At 46.7% G+C, this 22333-nt stretch overlaps 2 protein-coding genes across 7 annotated transcripts in view; one reads left to right on the top strand and one right to left on the bottom strand.

The window, feature by feature from the left end:
* Positions 1-3528: 3528 nt before the first annotated feature.
* prdx4 (peroxiredoxin 4) lies at positions 3529-11429 on the bottom strand. Its single transcript, XM_037533165.1, has 7 exons — positions 11114-11429; positions 10298-10415; positions 8417-8533; positions 7329-7451; positions 5003-5133; positions 3750-3784; positions 3529-3651 (listed from the first exon to the last, which is right to left on the bottom strand). Exons 1-7 carry the CDS (start codon positions 11412-11414, stop codon positions 3601-3603), a joined length of 876 nt encoding a protein of 291 aa, XP_037389062.1. The 5' UTR covers positions 11415-11429; the 3' UTR covers positions 3529-3600.
* A 941-nt stretch (positions 11430-12370) lies between these two features.
* LOC108412838 (pyruvate dehydrogenase E1 component subunit alpha, mitochondrial-like) overlaps positions 12371-22333 on the top strand; it is a 20283-nt gene continuing 10320 nt past the window's right edge. The window contains exons 1-5 of one of the 6 annotated variants that reach the window (XM_037533463.1): positions 12371-12502; positions 14409-14429; positions 19465-19533; positions 20173-20346; positions 21523-21649. In XM_037533463.1, coding sequence (XP_037389360.1) covers positions 12446-12502; positions 14409-14429; positions 19465-19533; positions 20173-20346; positions 21523-21649 — 448 coding nt within the window. In that variant the 5' untranslated portion in view covers positions 12371-12445. Of the gene's footprint in view, positions 12560-14408; positions 14430-16518; positions 17194-19464; positions 19534-20172; positions 20347-21522; positions 21650-22333 lie in introns of all 6 variants that reach the window. The other 5 variants (XM_037533460.1, XM_037533459.1, XM_037533462.1 and 2 more) reach the window with 5 other exon arrangements.

Below are 22333 nucleotides of genomic sequence, written 5' to 3'. Positions count from 1 at the left end.
TAATTTACTACCAATAATAATAACTTTATACCATTCATACCACAGCAGTTTTCATACTTTAAAAAATGAGCTGATTAATGAAAAAACAAAGTAAAAGTTTAAATACAAAACCTAACAAAATTAATATTATATATAAAGAAGTTTGTAAGGCTTTAATGCAAATATACACACAGTGACGTCCGAACAGGATGCTAACCTAAATAAATATGCTTTCATATTTATTTTACATGTCACTAAAATCCTCCCCCTCCAAATGTATCTGCTCTTATTTCCACAGCTGTAAACAAAGAAAACGAGTTACTGTAAACGACCCAGAACCTTCGCTGGGCTGTTCTGGCTTTTTAGAAAACTATAATAAACTTCCTCACCAACTTTCTAAGCTTCCATACATACAGAGCGTACATTATATACACTACATACAGTATATACAGTATATAGAGTATATACAATAACATGTAAACGTTGGAAAAGCACCTTCAGACAGTCTGTTCAGGGGCAGGCGGTTTAAATGAGGGGCTTTACTCCACACCCCCCTTATTTACTGTACTGAGGCCTGTTTAAATGATCAATACATGCTGTAATGCTCTGATCTGCCTGTCAACACAGCTGTCACGTGGATGTCAGTCAGCAAAACAGACGTGCTAGTAAACACTGTAAAAGGCCCGTTCCACTGACCAGCATGCGCTACTACCACAGGGTTACAGGAGCTCATCCCTTTAATTTGCACGTGCTAATGAGCAGAAGTGGACGAAGTTCACAAACCCTGTAAATATTCCTCCAGTAAAGTAGAATTCCTCCCTTTAGACCTCCACTGGAGTAAAAGTACTAAAGTATTTCCCTTCAAATGTACTTAAGTATAAAGTAAAAGTACTAAAAGAGTAATTCTGGCTCTGATGTCCTGTTATCATTTTTATAACCAGACTGGCTTCATGAACTCATTTCAGGTGAAAGTCCTCCAGCGTCTCTCTTGGTAAACCAGTCTTTTAATAGAACGTCATTAATTAGTGACGCTGACGTCTATTAAAATGATCAGAAGCACAAAACACTGAAGGTAAACAGTTTCCATCAGGGAGAACCGAGTGGCTCTGAAATCACTTTTTACACACAAGCAAAGTTTCAGTTTCAGATTTATTTACAACTTAGTTCCAAGTTTAAGTTGAATAAAAACTGGCTTTAAACTCAGGATCACAGATGAGCTCCTTTACTATGTTGATCTGTAGGCGTCTGTTCATAAACATAAACCAGCCCAAACTCATTTACTATAAAATGAAATGGTGTTTGTAGAAATTCAGAAAAAAGCCGCGTCAGTCTCGACTGCATATGTGGACATATTTCTATATTGAGCTCTATTTACACAAAGTTAGGTTAGTTCATCATTTATGTTGAACAGACTCTCCCAAAGTTTTACGCTGCTGCGCTGACGTTGAACCGCGTGCTGCACTGGGTCGGTATGACCAACAGGTCAAAACCAGCTCTAAACAAAGTGACCGCTGGGCCCTGATTGGTGCTCTGGCTTTGCGCTTCTTTCGTTTTGACATGTGACGTTTTTATACACACAGAAACCAAAAGGAACGACAGATTTCTCAAAATGTAGGAGGAAAAAGTCGGATATTAGACTCTGAAATGTAGCGGAGTGAAAGGAAAAAGTCCAGAACGGAGAAACTTCAGTACAGATACACCAAAAATACTAAAGTACAGAAACTAATTACATTTACTCAGATACTCAGTTACTCAGTTACTGTCCAGCACTGCTAGTGAGCACTGTAGGGGTAAATGTGTGTTAGTATAAACACTATGGCTTTTCTTTGTCCAGCATGCGCCCTATAAAGTGTTAAATAAATCACTGGCTTATACTCGGAAACACTGTAAACGTCTTTTTCACATGTACATCTGTTGAATTCCATGATGTGTCGCCATCCAGTCAGCTACTTGTTATCACTGCACTGGAGAAGCAGCCTGACAGCGTTTGGTCATACCGCACCACCCGGTGTTGGTATAATGATAATAAAGTTGAATTGAATTGAATTCCAGGCTCTAAACCTGTTTATAATGACTGCAGGTCAGTGTTGTTCACGCATCATCTACTCAGAAGACACTGTAACCGATTTCATCACAATAAAAACAGCACATCGTCACTTCGTCCAGCCCTAATGTCCATCTCCATTCAACTGGGCTCAAGCTGGACTGTTTTCCCGAATGCTCTGTTGCTTCCCCCCTCGGGCGTTTGGACCCCTCGCTGTGCTTTGGCCAGTGGAAACTTATGGCACACCCGGGACAAAGTTTCCAACTTTTGATCTTTGACCCCTGAAAGGACATCATGTGGTGACTGACCTAAAACAGAACAGCTGGAGCTGAAACGGCACAACAACATCACTCTAAACACAGACTTCAGGGGTTTTTCCACTTCAGTCTGGTTATATAATAGAAGTGAAGTGCACCATAATCATCACAGCCCCGCTTAACCGTTTTCTTCCGTACGAAGATCAAGTCTCGTTACACTTTCACCAGAGCCCCCCCCCCAAAAATGATCTTTAATACACAGCCAGGCTTTGCAGTACAGAATCAAAAGCTTTTTAAGGCAAATCAGCTCAAAACTTCAGCAGAAATAAGTATCTTGTTTGTCACCAGTGATGTTTTTATGGTCTTCATATTGATTATATTAATTATTATTATTATTATTGAGTTACATTCAGAACGTCTTTACTTGCTTCTAGAAGTAGTAACTATACACACATCAGTCAAATAAGACACCATGTGACTGTGTCAGATTTCAGAGCAAAATATGAAAATTCAGTGCAATTCAAACGTGGCTAAACAGCGCCCTCTGGAGTTTACAGGAGAATAGCTGCCTCTCAGGTCCCTCTGCCTCCGTTAACTGGACGCTGATTCTAGCTTGGCCTGAATGAGAAGTCCTACATACAGGCTTATGATGTTTATCTTTAAAATATAATTCTATATTTTAAAACAAATGAAATACCTGGCAACCCAGATGTTCAGAGGAGACATACTGTCACCAAAACATTTCAACAAAAATCAAACCACCTCATTTTATGTCTATTTTATTGGTCTAACGTTTTACCGTCTTGGCTGTAATCGGTATAGGTTGGAAAATATAGCTGCTTTTCTCACGTCTCTGACAGGAAAGGCCAAAAACCTTCACAAAAGCAGAAGCTTTCTGGTGGTTGAGTTTCTTTTAAACACACCAGGAAACCAGCTGGAGCAGATATGAGCACAAATGAATCCATCCGTGTCTAAATTTTCAATGTTCATCATTAAATCCTTCTTTTTTTGCCATTTTGTTAGTTAGGCCAGATTGTTGTCTGTGTTGCTATGTGAAAAGCCTAAAATGACCTATAATGTGATTGTGCTGTGGAGCCACATGTGGCCCCACACACACACACACACACGTTACTGAGTGTGCGAGTTGATTCTGAGGCCTTCAACCCAGTAATGAAACTTCAGTTCAGCTCAAACATCTTACATAGCACATCTTTGGGGGGGGGGACATGAGCACCAGCCACACAGACGTTCTATCAAAACCCTCCGTTTATTCTGTGCTTTGCACACGACTACAAACCCACAACACAAACACACAACCAATCAGTTCAGCTTATCAAAGTACTTCAGTTTTCCGGAGGGATCGGGAATGATCTGCAGGAAAAAGAGAGACGGAGAGATGCGGTCAGTCAGACTTATACACTTCCAACACACACATACATCACCGTACGCTCTGCTGTAGGACCACTCACCGTGTCACTGCCAGGCTTCCAGCCAGCCGGACAAACTGTAAACACAGAGGCAGCAGTTTAACACCAAATCAGCACAAGAACAATCTTAGAATATTAATATAAGTCTATAGTATCACAGTCCAGGTTTACTTTAGTGTTGTTACCATGTCAAAAATATACATTTTGATGTGATCCTTTATGAAATGTATTGGAGTTTGATACCATATTGACACTAAAGCCAGAAAAAAACTGAGGATCTTTTATTTTAAGGTAAACATGTTTATTTTGATATGATTGCTCTTATAACAAATGTAGGAGTATAAAACGGTTCCGACTGCGCGAGCTGATTGGTTGAGAGGCGTTCTAATCGCGCTCGTATTTCACCAGAACCTCACAGGTTTCTCACAAACGCTGCATCACTCCACTGAGATGCTGAACAACCTGGAATCAGCCAGAAATGAACCCAACACCATTCGCCAAACTAAACGGGCTGTAAGAAGCTTCACAGACCGGCTGGAACAAAACAACATTAATACTGATCTGGAGAAACTGACCAAACTGAGCTGAACCTGATATTGGCTCAGTTTTACGGCTCAGTCTGATTTGGTCCGACTCTGAAGATCAGACACGTCTGGCGAATGTTGTTGGGTTCATTTCTGGCTGATTCCAGGTTGTTCAGCTGTTCTTCTGTCACAGCTGCCGACTGAAAAGCTGCTCAGTGGAGACGACAGTTTGGGAATTTAGTGTAAGGAGCTGGAGAACGAACTGCCGGCTGAGCAGCGAGTGGGCGGAGCTCGTTACTCTGACGTAGCAACAAGCTGCTCGTTAAGGAGCTCTAATTAGGAGGAAGGAGCTGAACATTAAAACATATTAAAGCCGCGTTCACGGCCAGTTTATTCATTTCTTACTGTATTTATTTAACTGCTGTATTAAAGCAGTAGAGCACTCGAGGAGGGAGTTATCACCAGTAACACCACGACATATTTTATTTGTTTAGTCAAGGTGGGTATGGCATATTCATCATTCATTACCCAAGACAATTTCTTCATACAAATGTAATGACGGAGTTACAGCAAAATCGTGATCATGAGACCTTTAAATGATCATTTAATGGAAATGATGATGCAGCTTTCTCTCTAATCTTATTTTCTGGTTTCAGCCCTTCAGAATGCGTCTGAGGACTTCATTACTTAGTATTTAAGATCAATGTAAAGTGATTCTGGCCGTGCTGCAGCTGTGCGTGTGTGTGTGTGTGTGTGTGTGAGTGTGTGTACCTTCTCCATGTTTGTCCGTGTACTGGAAGGCCTGAACCAGCCTGAGTGTTTCGTCGACAGAGCGTCCGACCGGCAGGTCGTTCATAGTGATCTGTCTGAGTGTTCCTTTATTATCGATGATGAACAAACCTCTGAAAAACAAACATTCATATACGTACAATCAGACGGATACACAGCAGATTCCAGCATAACCTCCTGATCCGTAACTGCAGGACTGTATTCATTCTGAATCAGTCTGAACGAAGCAGCTCGCCCCCCCGGTTTGGGAACGAAGCAGCTCGCCCCCCGGCTTGTTTGGCCACGAAGCAGCTCGCCCCCCCGGTTTGGGAACGAAGCAGCTCGCCCCCCCGGTTTGTCTGGCCACGAAGCAGCTCGCCCCCCCGGTTTGTCTGGCCACGAAGCAGCTCGCCCGCCGGCTTGGGAACGAAGCAGCTCGCCCCCCGGCTTGGGAACGAAGCAGCTCGCCCCCCCCGGCTTGTTTGGCCACGAAGCAGCTCGCCCCCCCGGTTTGGGAACGAAGCAGCTCGCCCCCCCCGGTTTGTCTGGCCACGAAGCAGCTCGCCCGCCGGTTTGGGAACGAAGCAGCTCGCCCCCCCGGTTTGTCTGGCCACGAAGCAGCTCGCCCCCCCGGTTTGTCTGGCCACGAAGCAGCTCGCCCCCCCGGTTTGGCCACGAAGCAGCTCGCCCCCCCGGTTTGGCCACGAAGCAGCTCGCCCCCCGGTTTGGCCACGAAGCAGCTCGCCCCCCCGGTTTGGCCACGAAGCAGCTCGCCCCCCCGGTTTGGCCACGAAGCAGCTCGCCCCCCCGGTTTGGCCACAAAGCAGCTCGCCCCCCCGGTTTGGCCACGAAGCAGCTCGCCCCCCCGGTTTGGCCACGAAGCAGCTCGCCCCCCCGGTTTGGCCACGAAGCAGCTCGCCCCCCCGGTTTGGCCACGAAGCAGCTCGCCCCCCGGTTTGGCCACGAAGCAGCTCGCCCCCCCGGTTTGGCCACGAAGCAGCTCGCCCCCGCGGTTTGGCCACGAAGCAGCTCGCCCCCCCGGTTTGGCCACGAAGCAGCTCGCCCCCGGTTTGTTTGGCCATGAGTGTGATCCTGTGATCCTAAGGCAGTCCTGCTCTCTAACACAAACACTGCATAAACAAGCTCCTTCTTTTCTGGCAAGTACAGGACTGTGAAGAGCGTGAGGTGTTTACTCAGCATGGGGAGGGTCTGTAGTCTGTACTATCCAATCAGAATCCTCACACCCAGTGTGCACGTCAGTGTGTGAACAAACAGCAGTCACTCTGACAACAAACACACCCTGCAACCTTTCTACCCCGGTTCAAAACATTTCGAAGTGTTCAGTTTATCTTTCTCTCACAAAGCACCAGCTTGTGATATTCACCATGGCAACTTATGCTGGATACCTAACCTGCTGCAGGGCCAGTTACATTCGAGGAAACACGGTCCTCCCTCTCGCCCCGTCTCAGTGCCTGCTCATGTAAAACAATTAGATGATCGTGTTCTCCTGCAAGCGTGTTGAGCTACAATGACCTGTTTGAAAACAACATGCTGGAGCTTCACACATCTCAGGGAAAGCTCATGCTGGCCCTCACCCTCCTAGCTTGGCAGCATCATGCGATATACAGGGAGCTAACAGGTGGAAGAAACTTAAATAAGTCAAAAATAAAGGAATAACCAAGTAAATGAATTGAAACAATAAAGAATATCGACTTTCAGTGCAGCGCCGTCGCCTCACAGCAAGGAGGGCCTGGGTTCGATTCCCCGGCCGGGTGATCAGGGTCCTCTCTGTGTGGAGTCTGCATGTTCTCCCCGTGTCTGCGTGGGTTTCCTCCGGGTTCTCCAGTTTCCTCCCACAGTCCAAAGACATGCAGTCAGGCCAATTGGACGTGCTAAATTACCCCTGGGTGTGAGTGACTGTCTGTGTCTGTCTGTCTGCCCTGCAATGGACTGGCGACCTGTCCAGGGTGTATCCTGCCTTCCGCCCGAAGACTGCTGGGATAGGCTCCAGCACCCCCCCGCGACCCTGACGGAGAAGCGGCTTAGAAAATAGATGGATGGATGGACTTTCAGTGTAAAAAGCACATCATGCTACACAGAAATGAAGAACACAAAGTCTTAATTACTCCAATAAGCGGCAGTGGAGACAGAGCTGCTCTATGCCGTTAGTTATAGTATGAATCCTCGTCACGTTTCGTGTGAATTAATCACAGCCTGCGTAATTAAACCTGGACTAACAGAGAAAGTGAGTGACCTGCAGCGGTTTTCAGAGAAGCGGAAACTCAGGAACCCTGATTAAGGTGAACGATGCGTCTGCGTGCTCCTCTACCTGAGCGTGTGGCCCTGGTCCTCCAGGTAGACTCCGTAGTCCTTGGCGATCTGGTGCGTGAGGTCAGACAGGAGGGGGATCTTCATTGATCCGAGACCGCCCTGCTTCCTGGGAGTGTTGATCCTGACAACGGACAGAGAAAACACACAAATAAATATAACGCTGTCGTCGAAAGAAAACCTCGTATCTCCAAAATAATAACTTTACAGGAGAAGGAGAAAACCTACTTTACTTTTAATGGAAGTCAATGGAACCAGACGTCCTTCCAAGCCATTTTGGGCCGTTTCTTTTGGTCCATTCATCATGAAAATTACACACAATGTAAAGACCAAAAGGCACTTTCAAATTATATTAAAAACTGAAAAACGTCAAAACTGGAGAAAGGAGGCTTTCTTCCGACAGCAGCGATAAGCGGAGTTCTGTGAGGAACGTGGAATTTTAATCAAATCAGTTTTCTAAGTGTCACTAAAGCTTCAGCCCTGAGGCCCTACAGCGAGTCTCCTTACTGCAGAGACGGTACTGATCTCCTGCTGTCTGAACTGAGACGAACCTCATCACTGTATCTGCTCTTCGATTAATACACACTGTGCAATAGATCACAACTGCTACTGTACTCACTCACTTCACACCGTAAACACTGCTGAACTTCATAGCCATGTTCATATTCATTGTGGTGTAAATACCTCATATCCCTCTTAGATACAAGGTAAATATGCAAATTAGATCCTTCTATTTCTACTCTCATACTTTAACATCTAATTTTTTTACTGCCTAATTTACATCAATTTTTATTATTACCTAACGTGTCGCTGCTGCCGGAAGAAAACCTCATATCTTTTTTGACATTGTTTAAAAAAGCCTGTTGTCCTTTACATTGTGTGTGAATTTCATGATGAATGGACCCAAAAAAGGTCCAAATTGACTCGGAAAGACGTCCGGTTCCATTGATCTACATTAACAGTAGATTAGGTTTTTCTCGTCCTCCTGTAAAAGTTTTGGAGATGTGAGGTTTCGTTCTGACAACAGCGAGAAAAGTAAAACACTTCTCAGCTGAAGGTCTAAATCCGCTGCAAGCGCGGCGACCTCACCAGGCCAGGTGCGTGAACTGCGAGTCGACAGAGCAGGCCACCACGTCCGCGTTTATGGCGTGGAACTCGTGCACTCGGTCACTGAACGCAATGATCTCAGTGGGGCACACGAACGTACTGTTAAACAAAACAGGGAACAGACCAGAGAGGTTACGGTCAGTCACGTTAATCATTCATCAGCACTCATACACTCACCATCAGCACTGACATCACTGTAGAGCTTTAAAATATTAATACTCATTTACAGAGCGTTAAATTACTCAAATTAATGCATTTCAATAAGATAAACACTTAAGCATAACATCCCAGCATCACCCAAACGTTCTGCTCTTCCAGAGTGTGTGGGTAAATCAAATATCAGAAATACTCAGCAAATCTAATCCGCTGTCTGACGCCAATATTGTTTTTTTTGCCTGTTTAATATTCCTGTAGTGCTGGGATGACCATAATCTGTAATGCTTGTGCAGCATCCTGTAGTAAAGTAGTCCGTTTTTTATATTTCACTATGAAATTCTTATATATTACTCCTCTACAAGTGTAGAAACTACCATCGTAGAGAATCCACAGAGGATTCGGTTAGTTAAGTGACCCTTATGAGAAATTTCACCCCTTCAATCTAACCCATCAGTGCAGTGAAACACACACACACACACTAGGGGGCAGTGAGCACACTTGCCCGGAGCGGTGGGCAGCTCCATCCGCAGCGCCCGGGGAGCAGTTGGGGGTTAGGTGTCTTGCTCAAGGACACCTCAGTCATGGACTGGCAGCTCTGGGGATCGAACCGGCGACCTTCTGGCCACAGGGCTGGTTCCCTGACCTCCAGGCCCATGACTGCCCCTAAATGGACTTCCGCTGTATGTTGGGGCAGCTCGGAGACAGGCTCGGACCACCGATGCATTCAACAGCGGTCTGAGGAGTTACTACTGTGCCATTTGATACCCTCTTTACCACACTACTCTCAAAAAGTCGGGGATATTTGGCTTTAAGGTGAAATTTCAGGATGAACCTAAAATGCACTCTAACCTTTACAGGTGAACTCAGTGTGACCTTCTCTAAACATCTGAATGCACCTGTACAGCTGCTCAGTGTTTCAGTACTTTCTGCACAACTTGCTGTTCGCTAACGAGGAGCTTAACGGCGAGGTGGTGGTGGTGGTGGTGTCACAGTGTGGGCAGGTGTGTCCAGTCAACACAGAACTGCCCTACACTTTGTGAACGGTACCTTGACCCAGTGGCCCAAACTACTGAGTAACGTCATTAATCCAGTCACTGAGCCTCTGCATGAACAACACAGGCCTCGTTTCATCTTCATGGACGACGATGCTCCAGCTCATTGAGGTGGCATCATTAGGAAACGGCTGCTGGAGACTGGGGAACCTCAGATGGAGCGGCCTGCGCTTTCTCCAGACCTGAATCCCATAGAAAACCTATGGGATCCGCTGAATCGCCATGTAGAGGCTCGTAACTCTGCACCCCAGAACCTCAATGACCTGAGGGCCGTCCTTCAAGAAGAGTGGGACGCCGTGCCTCAGCAGACCACGAGTCGACTGGTGAACAGCAGGAGACGTCGCTGTGAAGCTGTAGTTGATGCTGAAGGGCGCATGACGAGTTATTGAGACACTGAGATGTTTATTGGGGTTTACCCACCACTGCTGGCGGCTTGTTTCAGTAAATTGAGATGAGGAAATCACCGTCGCACGCTTCCACTGAAACGCCCGACTTTCATGATGTAACATCACTGTAGCGAGAACTTTATACGCTTTCCATAAATTTCACCCTAAAGCCAAATATCCCGAACTTTTCGTGAGTAGTGCATGTTGGCTTGTAGCCTCAGACGTGTCTCAGTGTAAGAAACAACACATTTTTATGGCTGCACACTCACAAGTCCAGGGGGTAGAAGAAGAAGACCAAGTATTTGCCCTTGTAGTCGGACAGTTTCAGCTCCTTAAACTCTCCGTTGATGACGGCTGTTCCCTCCCAGTGCGGCGCAGGTTTAGAGACTGGAAAGAAAAGGGAAAAATCACATTTATAGTCATGTGCATTTTAATGAGGCTCACCTGACTGCATTTTACAACAGCCACCTCCAACACATCAGTGCATTCACGCCAATACACTCATCAGATACTAAAACATGCAAATACTAGGAAAAACAGGGAAAGTCAAAAAATCCAGATGCGGCTACAATAAAAAGGGAAAATACATGAGGAACATGTTGTTGCACTGTTTTATGCGTCAAACTCAAAATAATCAGCAAAAAACCCTCGAAACTACACCGCTAATGCAGCGCAAGTCCAAACATGACGTGGAATTAAAAACGTTTTTTAAATTCGTTTTTTTTTTCCTTTTTGGCTTAATAAGCAGAAAACAGGCGCTTTATTAAAAAAATGAAGCCCTGAAAAACACAAACGGATTTTTAAAAAAAAAGGACTTTTATTTGCATTTTTCACCATTTTCAAGCTAACTAGGTTAGCCAGTTTCCCATTGCCAGACTGCAGCGTTGCTAAGCTAAGCTAGGATTAACTATGCTAAGCTAACACTGACAGCTGGTGCAGAAGCAAAAGTGAAAGAGTCTGCAAAAGCAATATTTCTGAAAGATTACTCCGGTTTCTGGGGTCTGGTGGATGAGAGCGAATGTCCCTGTGCAGAAGCGATGGAGCAGGGCGGATAAATGGGACAGAAAATGAAAATAGCGGTGTACTTTTCGCCTTGCTGAGGTGCAGAGAGTGGTCCGAGACGGGCACACGGAAAGCCTCTCCCGGGTAAACATGCCCTCCGGCGTAGTTGTAACACTCCTGGTCCCTTTTCCCATCTCCACCTTCTCCTGCGGTCACGTCCAGCAGGAGAAACACCGCACACAACACGCCGAGAAGCGCTTTGGTCACTTCGCTGCACTGCCGGACGTCCATGCTGAGAGCTGCGGGCCGCACGTCTGTCTCCAGCCGAGGAGGAGGGACTGAGGCTGGGCGCGGGCTCTTTCTCTCTCCGCGGCCGGAGCTCATTCGCTGGACGGAGGGGAAAAGTTTGGGAGGTGTGGAGGAAAGTTTAAAGGAGCAGTTCAAGTTTTTGTTTGTACCACAAAGAAAAAGAAACGTCACATGGTGATTATTTTTAATAAGACGTGGACACGAATTGATATATTAAGGCCACAGTTTACAATATTGATGCCACAATATTGGTAAAGTTTCTCGTATCTCGCGAAATGAACGTAGTAATTTGTGGACTCAATTAATTAATTGCCTCAGTACAGTAAATTGTGGTCTGATATATAGTAATTCCTGACCTCAATGTGGTAAAAAGAGGCCTCAATATATTAATTTGTGGCCACAATATAGTAATTGATGGCCTCAACATAGTAAATAGTCAACACAGGGAATAAAATATAATGAGAAAATGTTTTTAATTTAAAAGGTTTGGAAATGTTAGCATTAGCGTCAGTGTGCTAAGGTTCAGAACATTAATGTTATAAATTATATACAACATGTATATTTATGTGTGTATGTCTGTGTGAAAGACAGCAGGGGGCGCTGTGTGTATGTCTGTGTGAATGACAGCAGGGGGCGCTGTGTGTATGTCTGTGTGAATGACAGCAGGGGGCGCTGTGTGTATGGCTGTGTGAATGACAGCAGGGGGCGCTGTGTGTGTATGTGTGTGTGAATGACAGCAGGGGGCGCTGTGTGTGTGTGTGTCTGTGTGAATGGCAGCAGGGGGCGCTGTGTGTGTATGTGTGTGTGAATGACAGCAGGGGGCGCTGTGTGTATGTCTGTGTGAATGACAGCAGGGGGCGCTGTGTGTATGTGTGTGTGAATGACAGCAGGGGGCGCTGTGTGTATGTCTGTGTGAATGACAGCAGGGGGCGCTGTGTGTATGTGTGTGTGAATGACAGCAGGGGGCGCTGTGTCTATGTCTGTGTGAATGACAGCAGGGGGCGCTGTGTGTATGTCTGTGTAATTGACAGCAGGGGGCGCTGTGTGTATGTACGCTCCCTCTCAGTGACAGGCAGTAGTCAGCTCTCCGGCCGCTCGGTGTTGGTATGAGGAAGATGCTCTCTCTGATATCCAGCGCTCTGAGGCTCAGCGCCGGCAGGACTGTACGTACCGCGCCGCTGATCCGCTGCATGGCTGATAATCTGGGGGTGTTTATTCCGGTAGTGAGCGTTTAATCTGACACGGAGCCATAAAGGCGCTGTTCTGTTCGCTCAGCGGCTCAGCGACCCGCCCGGGCCGAGTTGACCTTGTCGAGGCGCAGAGAGAGTCGCTGATTTACACCCGACTTCTGTTTAGTATCGCCGTCTTCGGGCTGAATATCGCGCTGGTTCGGTTAACCGGGCAATAATCCGCTAGTCCGAGCGGAGCAGCTCAGTGTGAACGCAGGGCGAGGGTTTATACGTTAGTCTGGGTAGCCGGTTAGCTTAGCCGAGCTAAATGGGCTAACCCCTCACATAGACTCAGACTGGGGCGGCGACCTAACGGGCTAACCCCTCACATAGACTTACACTGGGGCGGCGAGCTAACGGGCTAACCCCTCACATAGACTTACACTGGGGCGGCGAGCTAACGGGCTAACCCCTCACATAGACTTACACTGGGGCGGCGAGCTAACGGGCTAACCCCTCACATAGACTCAGACTGGGGCGGCGAGCTAACGGGCTAACCCCTCACATAGACTCAGACTGGGGCGGCGAGCTAACGGGCTAACCCCTCACATAGACTCAGACTGGGGCGGCGAGCTAACGGGCTAACCCCTCACATAGACTCAGACTGGGGCGGCGAGCTAACGGGCTAACCCCTCACATAGACTCAGACTGGGGCGGCGAGCTAATGGGCTAACCCCTCACATAGACTCAGACTGGGGCGGCGAGCTAACGGGCTAACCCCTCACATAGACTCAGACTGGGGCGGCGAGCTAACGGGCTAACCCCTCACATAGACTCAGACTGGGGCGGCGAGCTAATGGGCTAACCCCTCACATAGACTCAGACTGGGGCGGCGAGCTAACGGGCTAACCCCTCACATAGACTCAGACTGGGGCGGCGAGCTAACGGGCTAACAGCTCAGTCTGCTGACTCCTCACTTGTCCAGCAGTGTCCAGGTGAAGGTCACCGAGTTGCACAATATACTAATATAGAAAGTCCAGTTCTTTTGCAGTACTGCAGTGGGGCAAACAGTCCAGTGTGGCCACTTCCAAAGCTTCTCAGCTCAAATGTACTGCGTAATTAACCGGGACAGATGTAATCTGAGCGGTTCTGAGTGGTTTGGTGTGAAACGTTCTGTTCTAGATAAACTGACCGAGACAGAACCGTTCCCAGTGGTGGTGATGGGAACCAGACGTCCCTTTAAAAGCTCCTCACAGAAAGTTCCTACATTCCTGGATTCACTGCCTGATGACGGAGACGCTGTTTTATGATATAAATAACAACTAAAAGTTTAAATCTAGCACGTAAAGGATTTTCCTAGAACCGTCCGACCCAGCCGAGACCCATTTGGGAACGCCCAGCTGTTGAGTGTCACGGCGAGTTTGACCGTCCTGCTGGTTTGCTGTTGCGAATGAACAGACACTGATTTTTAGTTTTCTGTGGTCATATCAGTCAGTATGGAGCACCGTGGCGCTGCACCTGGTACCGTGGGTAAAGTTCTGGTATCGTGACGACCCTAAAACAGTCCAGCCGTGTTAAACACAGGACTGGGTGCTGGTTCGGTGTTTGTTTGGGGGATGTGGGCCGGGCAGCGCTCGCCGGATCTGAGCCAGAATCTTATTATTGTTACTAGAGGTTCAGTTTAATGTCTCAGGATCGAGAAGATCGATTGTCCAGCTTTGGCCTTCGGGCTGGAGGTGGGGCTGAGCATTAGTGCTGGACTGGACGGGTCACTTCATACTGATAATCTCTCTCTCTCTCTCTCTCTCTCTCTCTCTCTCTCTCTCTCTCTCTCTCTCTCTCTCTCTCTCTCTCTCTCTCTCTCTCTCTCTCTCTCTCTCTCTCTCCGGCTGTCTGTAAGGGAGCCGAACTGGTTAATGAGGTAAGACTGTAGTTCAGCTGTGTTTGAAGGGGAACTCCACCCACTTTCCATAAACTTCTGCATTTATAACCGGTTCAGAAGTAAACAGAGCAGTTCTGAGCGGATTGGTGTGCAACGCCCTGTTCTAGATAAACTGACCGAGTCAGAACCGTTCCCAGTGGTGGTGATGGGAACCAGACGTCCCCCTCTAAAACCACCATTGTAAAGACGTCTGAACCGCTTCACACTGAACCGCCTCTCAGTCACTCAATTATGGTGATATTGTGTGTAAATATTGGTGGAGCTTCCCTTTAAATGTGGCGCGTTGACATGGTGACTGTTTTCTTTTAATCCTCCATCGTATTCGAGACGGTCATTACTTTGGCTCTGCTTGCTTTGGCCACTTTTTAATTCGAGTTTTATCTTATTTTTTTATGTTGTGTGACGGCCTGATATGTTTTCCCCTTTGTAGCTTCTACCTGCTGCTGTTGATCAGAGCCGTTAAAGGGTCCGTAGCCCATGTTTTACGGGGTGTTTTTGTCAAACACACAGTGCCTTTACGACTGATCCGTGTAAATGAGCTCTGATCTGGTTTTGTCATCAGTTTTTATTTTAATTACTGTTAATTAAGCAGCTCCGTCACAATAATACAGGTCTGAGGGAAATCAGAACCAGCCCCACTTTCCCCTCCCCATCTTGTTGGATCATCCACCCCCTTTTCTGTACATACGTTTCTGAAAAATAGACGTTTTAGCTAAAGCTGTGGTCAGTTCTGACGTAACGCTGTCATGTAGTTGAAGGTGCTGAGCTGTCACTGGGTCAGTGCCCCTTCTGTCACCAGGGTGGAACCCTCAACGGTCCATCTCAGTAACCTTAGTACACAGATCAATGTCTACACTCACTGTCCACTTTATCAGCTCCTCTTACTGTATAGCTGCACTCTGTAGTTCTACAGTTACAGACTGTAGTCCATCTGTTTCTCTGATACTCTGTTACCCTGTTCTTCAGTGGTCAGGACCCCCATGGACCCTCACAGAGCAGGTACTGTTTGGGTGGTGGGTCATTCTCAGCACTGCATTGACACTGACGTGGTGGTGGTGTGTTAGTGTGTGTTGTGCTGGTCTGAGTGGATCAGACACAGCAGTGCTGCTGGAGCTTTTAAACACTGTGTCCACTCACTGTCCACTCTATTAGACACTCCTACCTCGTCGGTCCACCTTGTAGACAACAGCTCATCTGCTGCTGCACAGTTTGTGTTGGTCATCCTCTAGTCCTTTATCAGTGGTCACAGGACACTGCCCACAGGACGCTTTTGGTTGGTGGACTATTCTCAGTCCAGCAGCAACACTGAGGTGTTTGAAGACTCCACTGATCCACTCACACCAGCACAACACACAGTAACACAGCACCACTTTGGCTATGTTCACATTGCAAGCCTTGTTGCTCAAATCCGACCTCTCTGACCTGATGGTTCGCTCTCGTTTAGGTCAGTGATTCAAATCGGTCATTAATATGATGAACCGGCTCCTGAACTGACCCTCATGAGCTCCTCCTACTCAGTGACGTCACGTGACTGAATCACTGCATCATCAGCACAAACTAACGAGCAGAACGAGCTTCGCTGAGAAGATCATTAACTCTGATCAGCTCTCAGCTTCATTATTAGAGCCAGACGGAGGAGAAAAAGGAGAGATGAGCTGCTTTTCCACCGTTTACAGGCTGTAACGTCTGTTCGGCGCTGTTGCCATGGTAACACTGAATGATGGAGCACGCGCAGTGGAGAAAAAGCGCATGGATTGCGATCCGAGCGTCACGTTAAGGTCACATGGCCACGAATCGGATGTGTATCTGATCTAGGACCACATATGAAAGTGGCTCAGGTCGGCTTTGAAAAGGTCAGATCCGAGTCCCAACATAAACACTTGCGTCCGGTGTGTCTAATTATGAAGTGGAAACACTGCGTCTAATTATCTTTGTGTCGTTTATCTGTGTTGCGTTTGATGTGTTACGGTCTTTATACTGTGACCTGTTTTGTTTGATCACCTGCGTCTGATTTCGGTCCATCGCTGATTATAGTGACCTCTGTGTTGTTGGTTGTTTTTGTCTGCAGTCGTTGGCAGTCCAGCGCCTCCTGGCAGCACAGGGCGAATACGTGGACATGACCTTAGACCCTGACCCCCCACAGCACCCTAAAATACACCCCACACCTGTCTCGGGCACACACAGGGTCAAAAGGGACCCTCCGTCAGAGACATTGGCGCCTTTGGTACCTGTAGATCTAATAAGCGTGAATGAAGCTGTTGAACCGGACTGGACCGAGACTCTGAGGTCAGAACGTTCTCATAGGGACAAACCTGTGGTCACAGGTCCACCAGCTAATGGAAGTGCCTCAGTTGGACCTGAGGTGATATTGGATGTGTCAACAAAAGACGAGATGTTAACAGCTCTAGCGAACACAGAGCTGTTAATTAGTCATCCACTAGATGGCGCTGGGGATGCAGTAGTTCAGCAGGCGGCCGTGAGCGAATCCGCAATAACAGAGCTGTTAGTTAGCAGTGCTGCTTTGGAAGCACCTTCGCCTGTAGATGGCGCTGCTGGCCAGAAGGCTCCAGACAGGACTGTATGGGCTACTGCCCAAACCCCTGCGTTGCCCTCAGCTGAGCTGACCCCTCCACTGACCCCCAGCTCGATGGTCAGGAGGAGCCGGAATGTTGACCTAACACGCCATCCAGAGAGCGTCCACAGCCAGGCTGGACACGCTGCCATCCCAGAGCCACAGCCTGCTGTGAGTAACGGCAGAACCTGTTATTATTTCTGTCTCTCGCTCGTCTGGCTGTAGAGCTGGAATGACCAATTAGTCAACAACATCAATTACTGGCAAAACGTTGTTGCTCTATAATGTTCATATGATCCACACAGTCACTCTGACAGACTGTAATACACTACAGGAAGCGTAGGGGGCGATACGGCTTCTACTGTTTCATTTAAAAAGCTCTATAATGTTCATATGATCCACACAGTCGCTCTGACAGACTGTAATACACTACAGGAAGCGTAGGGGGTGATACGGCTTCTACTGTTTCATTTAAAAAGCTCTATAATGTTCATATGATCCACACAGTCGCTCTGACAGACTGTAATACACTACAGGAAGCGTAGGGGGCGATACGGCTTCTACTGTTTCATTTAAAAAGCTCTATAATGTTCATATGATCCACACAGTCGCTCTGACAGACTGTAATACACTACAGGAAGCGTAGGGGGCGATACGGCTTCTACTGTTTCATTTAAAAAGCTCTATAATGTTCATATGATCCACACAGTCGCTCTGACAGACTGTAATACACTACAGGAAGCGTAGGGGGCGATACGGCTTCTACTGTTTCATTTAAAAAGCCTCTAACTTTTGTTTTAAGTAACGCATCTGTGTTGTTGACTCATCATTGCAGCTCTACACCGTTTCCTCCAAACCCGTCTTACTGATCGAAGCATGACGCACCCCCTTCACAACACTCCTAAACTTTTCCCAGAATGCCTGGCTGTGCTGTCTGACTTCTGCCTGCTGTTCCTCTGAAGGACTCGTCCTGTTGACTGTAGAACGTTTGAAGTGTTCTAACGAGCAGCTGAAGTGAAGCAGCTGTAGTGCTGCAAGTTAAAGTGTGATGTCAGGATGAGTGGATCAGTTGATTTTTCAAAGGAGAACCAATACATTGTAAATAATGTAGAAAATAACGAGGGCACTGTGGGCCGATCTCCCCGGTGGGTCAGGGCCTCGTCCCCGGTGGGTCAGGGCCTCGTCCCTAATTGCTGGGAAGTCTCTGCCTGATTGCTCAGAAGGTAGTCCCTGATTGGTCGGAAGCTCATCCTTTCCCTGATTGATTGGAAGCTCATCCCTTCCCTGATTGGTCGGAAGCTCATCCCTTCCCTGATTGGTCGGAAGCTCATCCTTTCCCTGATTGATCGGAAGCTCATCCTTTCCCTGATTGGTCGGAAGCTCATCCCTTCCCTGATTGATCGGAAGCTCATCCTTTCCCTGATTGATCGGAAGCTCATCCCTTCCCTGATTGGTCGGAAGCTCATCCCTTCCCTGATTGGTCGGAAGCTCATCCCTTCCCTGATTGGTCGGAAGCTCATCCCTTCCCTGATTGGTCGGAAGCTCATCCTTTCCCTGATTGGTCGGAAGCTCATCCTTTCCCTGATTGGTCGGAAGCTCATCCCTTCCCTGATTGATCGGAAGCTCATCCTTTCCCTGATTGGTCGGAAGCTCATCCCTTCCCTGATTGGTCGGAAGCTCATCCCTTCCCTGATTGGTCTGAGAACCGTGTATGATATGGCATCCTGAAGGTCTCTGGCGATGGGGTCGGTTACTCGTGGTGATGTAGCCTGTAAAAGTGAGGCAGCATCAGGAGGCAGTCCAGGTTAAACCTTCAACACTGTCGCTGCTTCTTATCCCTGATGTGTTTATTTTTGTGTTCTGCCTTGTTTGATGGGTTGAGCTGCTGCTGTTGTCTGTTGTCTGTTTTGCATTTGTGAAGTTATCATAGTTAAGAGAGGCGCTGTTTACATCACACAACCTTTATTTATTTATTTTTATTTTTAAAAACCTTCTCCACTTCCTCTGCGCTAGTAGAGGTACTGCTGACCCGCTGCAGGACCAGGGCATCATTTTTTATAAGGGTGGGAAAATCGATTTTTGGATGCATCGCAGTTCCTCTCAAACATTTGGAATCGATTCACAAAACAGGTTTTTTCTCGAATGCAAAGCAAACAGAGTCAGAGCCTGTATATTGTGTTTGTCTATAAAACGAAAGGCTTGAAAACACGTTAACCACCACTCAGTGACGGTCACAGGACAAATCATAATGTAGGCTAATCCAATCAAAAACTGAGATGCGTGGAGAACCTTTTACTACCATGGCACCTGAAATCAAATCGTGAGGTGCCCCCAGATTCCCACCTTAATTGAGTTTTATTTGGAGGTTATATTGCAGGTTGCTTGTGGATGGGTGTGCCGTGTTGAATGTTTCTGCTGATCTTTTGTCTTGTTTGTTCTCAGGGCAGTAGAGTGGTGGTGTCGGCAAGAACGTATGCAGACTTCACCCCTCAGGCCACCTTCGACATTAAGGTGAGAATTTAAAGGAACGGTTTGGTGAATCTCACTCTCGGACCAGGTCTAGTCCACCAGCCACGATGCGTTTGGTGTCTGAATTTAAATTCTTTATCGTAGTGGTGGAGTTACGTGGCTGAGGTAGCTAACAGACACTAGGATTCAATAGTCACCCAGATTTTTTCTGTAAGTACAGCCATAAAACACCGTAGCTCAGCGTTTGCAGAATATTAAGAAGAGCCATGTTGTCATTTCAACAAAAATCCAACCACCTTGGGAGCCGCAACACTTTCTGTCCATTTTATTGAAGTAACGTTTTACCGTTTTGGCTGTAAATATAAATGTAAACAAAAGCTATCAATCAACTATATCCACTTTTCTCGCATCTCCAGCAGGAAACGTTTCCTCAAAAGTCGAACAGGTTCTTGTAAAATGTCTCTCAACATTCGACTTTTCACGAGGCTGAAGTCGCTTCTGATTTGCAAGCGTCTTGTTCGAATTTCCCCGTTCCACCTTAAAGACGCCAGAATGTAACTGCTGCGCCATTTAAGGTGGAACGGGAGAAACTTAGCAACAACCTGGCGAAACTCTAGCTACCACCTGGAACACCGTCGCGACCACGTTAACGGTATCATTTTTTTTTTTTCCCTTTCAAAGAAATGTGACCTGCATAAGCTGGAAGAAGGACCCCCGGTGCAGGCGGTCCTGACGCGAGAAGAGGGCCTGCAGTACTACCGCACCATGCAGATCATGAGGCGCATGGAGCTGAAGGCAGATCAGCTCTACAAGCAGAAGATCATCAGAGGGTTCTGTCACCTGTACGACGGACAGGTGAGAAGAGATCACTGGGATCGTGTGTCCGTTTCTTTGATTTAAAGGGTCCGTATCGTGAAGCGCTGAATTTCCCTCACTTTCTTCAAAGAAAAGGTTTTATTTTGGTCTGTAAACGATAATCACCGGTACTCACTCGGTACACGCAGTCCACAGTAGGGGTTGCACAGAGTAATCAGCCCGTCAGCTGGTCGACTTCTCTGCTTTAATCTTGATGTCGACGAGTCGCTGATCACATGATTGATGTCGTCTAAGGGGCACCTGAGTTGGATACAGATTTTCGAGAGTCTGTATCTCCAGGTTCCTGAAGGCTGGCAATGCCCATCCAGTGCCCGTTGGAAACAGCACATCACGCTCTGCTGACCTGTGGGGTTTTGGCTTCTTCATCGTGGATTTTTAAAGTTGTCTGTTTTCTTCATGGTGTCGTCACCGATTAGTCGATTTAGCTTCCACACCAAGTCAAATTTAAGGCCCAGTCCCATTTCACCCCTCGTCCCCACCATTGAGCCCTTACCCCTCTGTACCACGTCTAGGGGTAGTGTCCCCACTCTTGTTGAGATAGAGAGGTGGGGTGAAGTGTTGGAGCTACACGACCCTCCAAACGGAGGCCTTTTCAGAGTGACATGAGAAAAACCCGCGAGACGGAGAACAAGAGACCAAAGAAACCTACAAATGTGAGGATTTTCTCCGTTGATAAAATATGATCACCACTGTTGATCTTAATGACGTTTCAGTGTATTTTAGTCGTTTTCTGCATAACAGCATAATCTCAGTAGCTCAGTAACTTTCCCGTTCCACCTTAAATAGTCCAGCAGTTCTGACGCCTGAAGCTCCAGAATGTAACCGCTGCACCGTTTAAGGCGGAACGGGAAAATTCAAACAAGAATCTGGAGAATACGCACAGTAATCCCAGTCTGGAGACCTGGACTAAAAATGAGAATCGTGTTATAAAGTTATAGCAGAACTGCTCATTTACATATTTCACTCTCGAAGGCGCAGCCTGTTTACTTGTAAGGGATATGGGGAGTTGGATGTAAACATTATATACATAATTATGATCATTTTAGTGCACAAATGCTATAAATGGATGTCAATAAATGGGCAAAGTAAAGAAAATCGATGTGTATGGTTTTCATCTCGATTACAGTTCGATTGTGTTTCCCGGTGTTGTTTTAGGAAGCGTGTGCGGTGGGTATTGAGGCTGGGATCAATCTAACCGACCACCTGATCACGGCCTACAGAGCGCACGGATACACGCTGACCAGAGGGGGCACCGTCCGCGAGATCATGGCTGAGCTCACAGGTCAGAAACGGTTCGAATGCCAGTCGGTGGATTATAAGCTGGCACGACTGCTTTGAGCATTCAAGTGTTCAAACGTATCGCAGCCGTTCGGTTCCCTGTTCAGCTGCTCGGGTGGGCGGCAGCGTCAGATGTTTAGATATTTACATGCTACCTACAAAATATTGATTGATTGATTGATTGGATTTTTTTAATGATTAAAAATACAAAAGCAGCCGTTGCACTCGCTCCACATCAGTGAGGATGCTGTGATGCTGCCTCGTCACATAAAACACAAATGAGCAGAAAACACTACAGTACACACCAAGGTGACACGTCAGGGCGGCTTTCCTGATTTAATGGTTTGTTAGATGATCTTAAAACATAATAAACACAAATAAACCAAACTCTGCTCCCGGATTGCATGAAGGGATTCTTTTAAACCCAGTTTAAAAAATCTTCCTGATGGGCTGCATTTTTAGGACTTTAGGAAGTTTGTTCTAAAGCAAAATGCATAATAATAATAAATCTACTATTATTATTATTATTATTATTATTATTATTATTTAGTGCCATTAAATCTAAGACTGGTCTAATTATGCTCCCCTTGTAATAAGTGTTTTTAAGTGCAGACATTAGGGCTGAAATATTAATCTTTTTTTATTATTATTGATCTATTTTTTTAATTGTAAGAGCTGCTGTTTTTAT

The sequence above is a fragment of the Pygocentrus nattereri genome, chromosome 23 (genome assembly GCF_015220715.1).
Source record: "Pygocentrus nattereri isolate fPygNat1 chromosome 23, fPygNat1.pri, whole genome shotgun sequence".
Taxonomy (NCBI): domain Eukaryota; kingdom Metazoa; phylum Chordata; class Actinopteri; order Characiformes; family Serrasalmidae; genus Pygocentrus; species Pygocentrus nattereri.
The sequence above is the reverse complement of the archived record's forward strand: the minus strand, read 5'-3'. Positions and strand labels throughout refer to the sequence as shown.

What these genes read in the sequence shown, in the direction of transcription:
- prdx4 (XM_037533165.1), bottom strand. Translation starts at nt 11,414, where the DNA reads ATGAGCTCCGGCCGCGGAGAGAGAAAGAGCCCGCGCCCAGCCTCAGTC. An exon ending in GACCAGGGCCACACGCTCAG is followed by an intron (nt 5,134 to 7,328) that starts GTAGAGGAGCAC and finishes TTTGTTTTTCAG; the next exon opens with AGGTTTGTTCATCATCGATA. An exon ending in GGAAGCCTGGCAGTGACACG is followed by an intron (nt 3,652 to 3,749) that starts GTGAGTGGTCCT and finishes TTTTTCCTGCAG; the next exon opens with ATCATTCCCGATCCCTCCGG.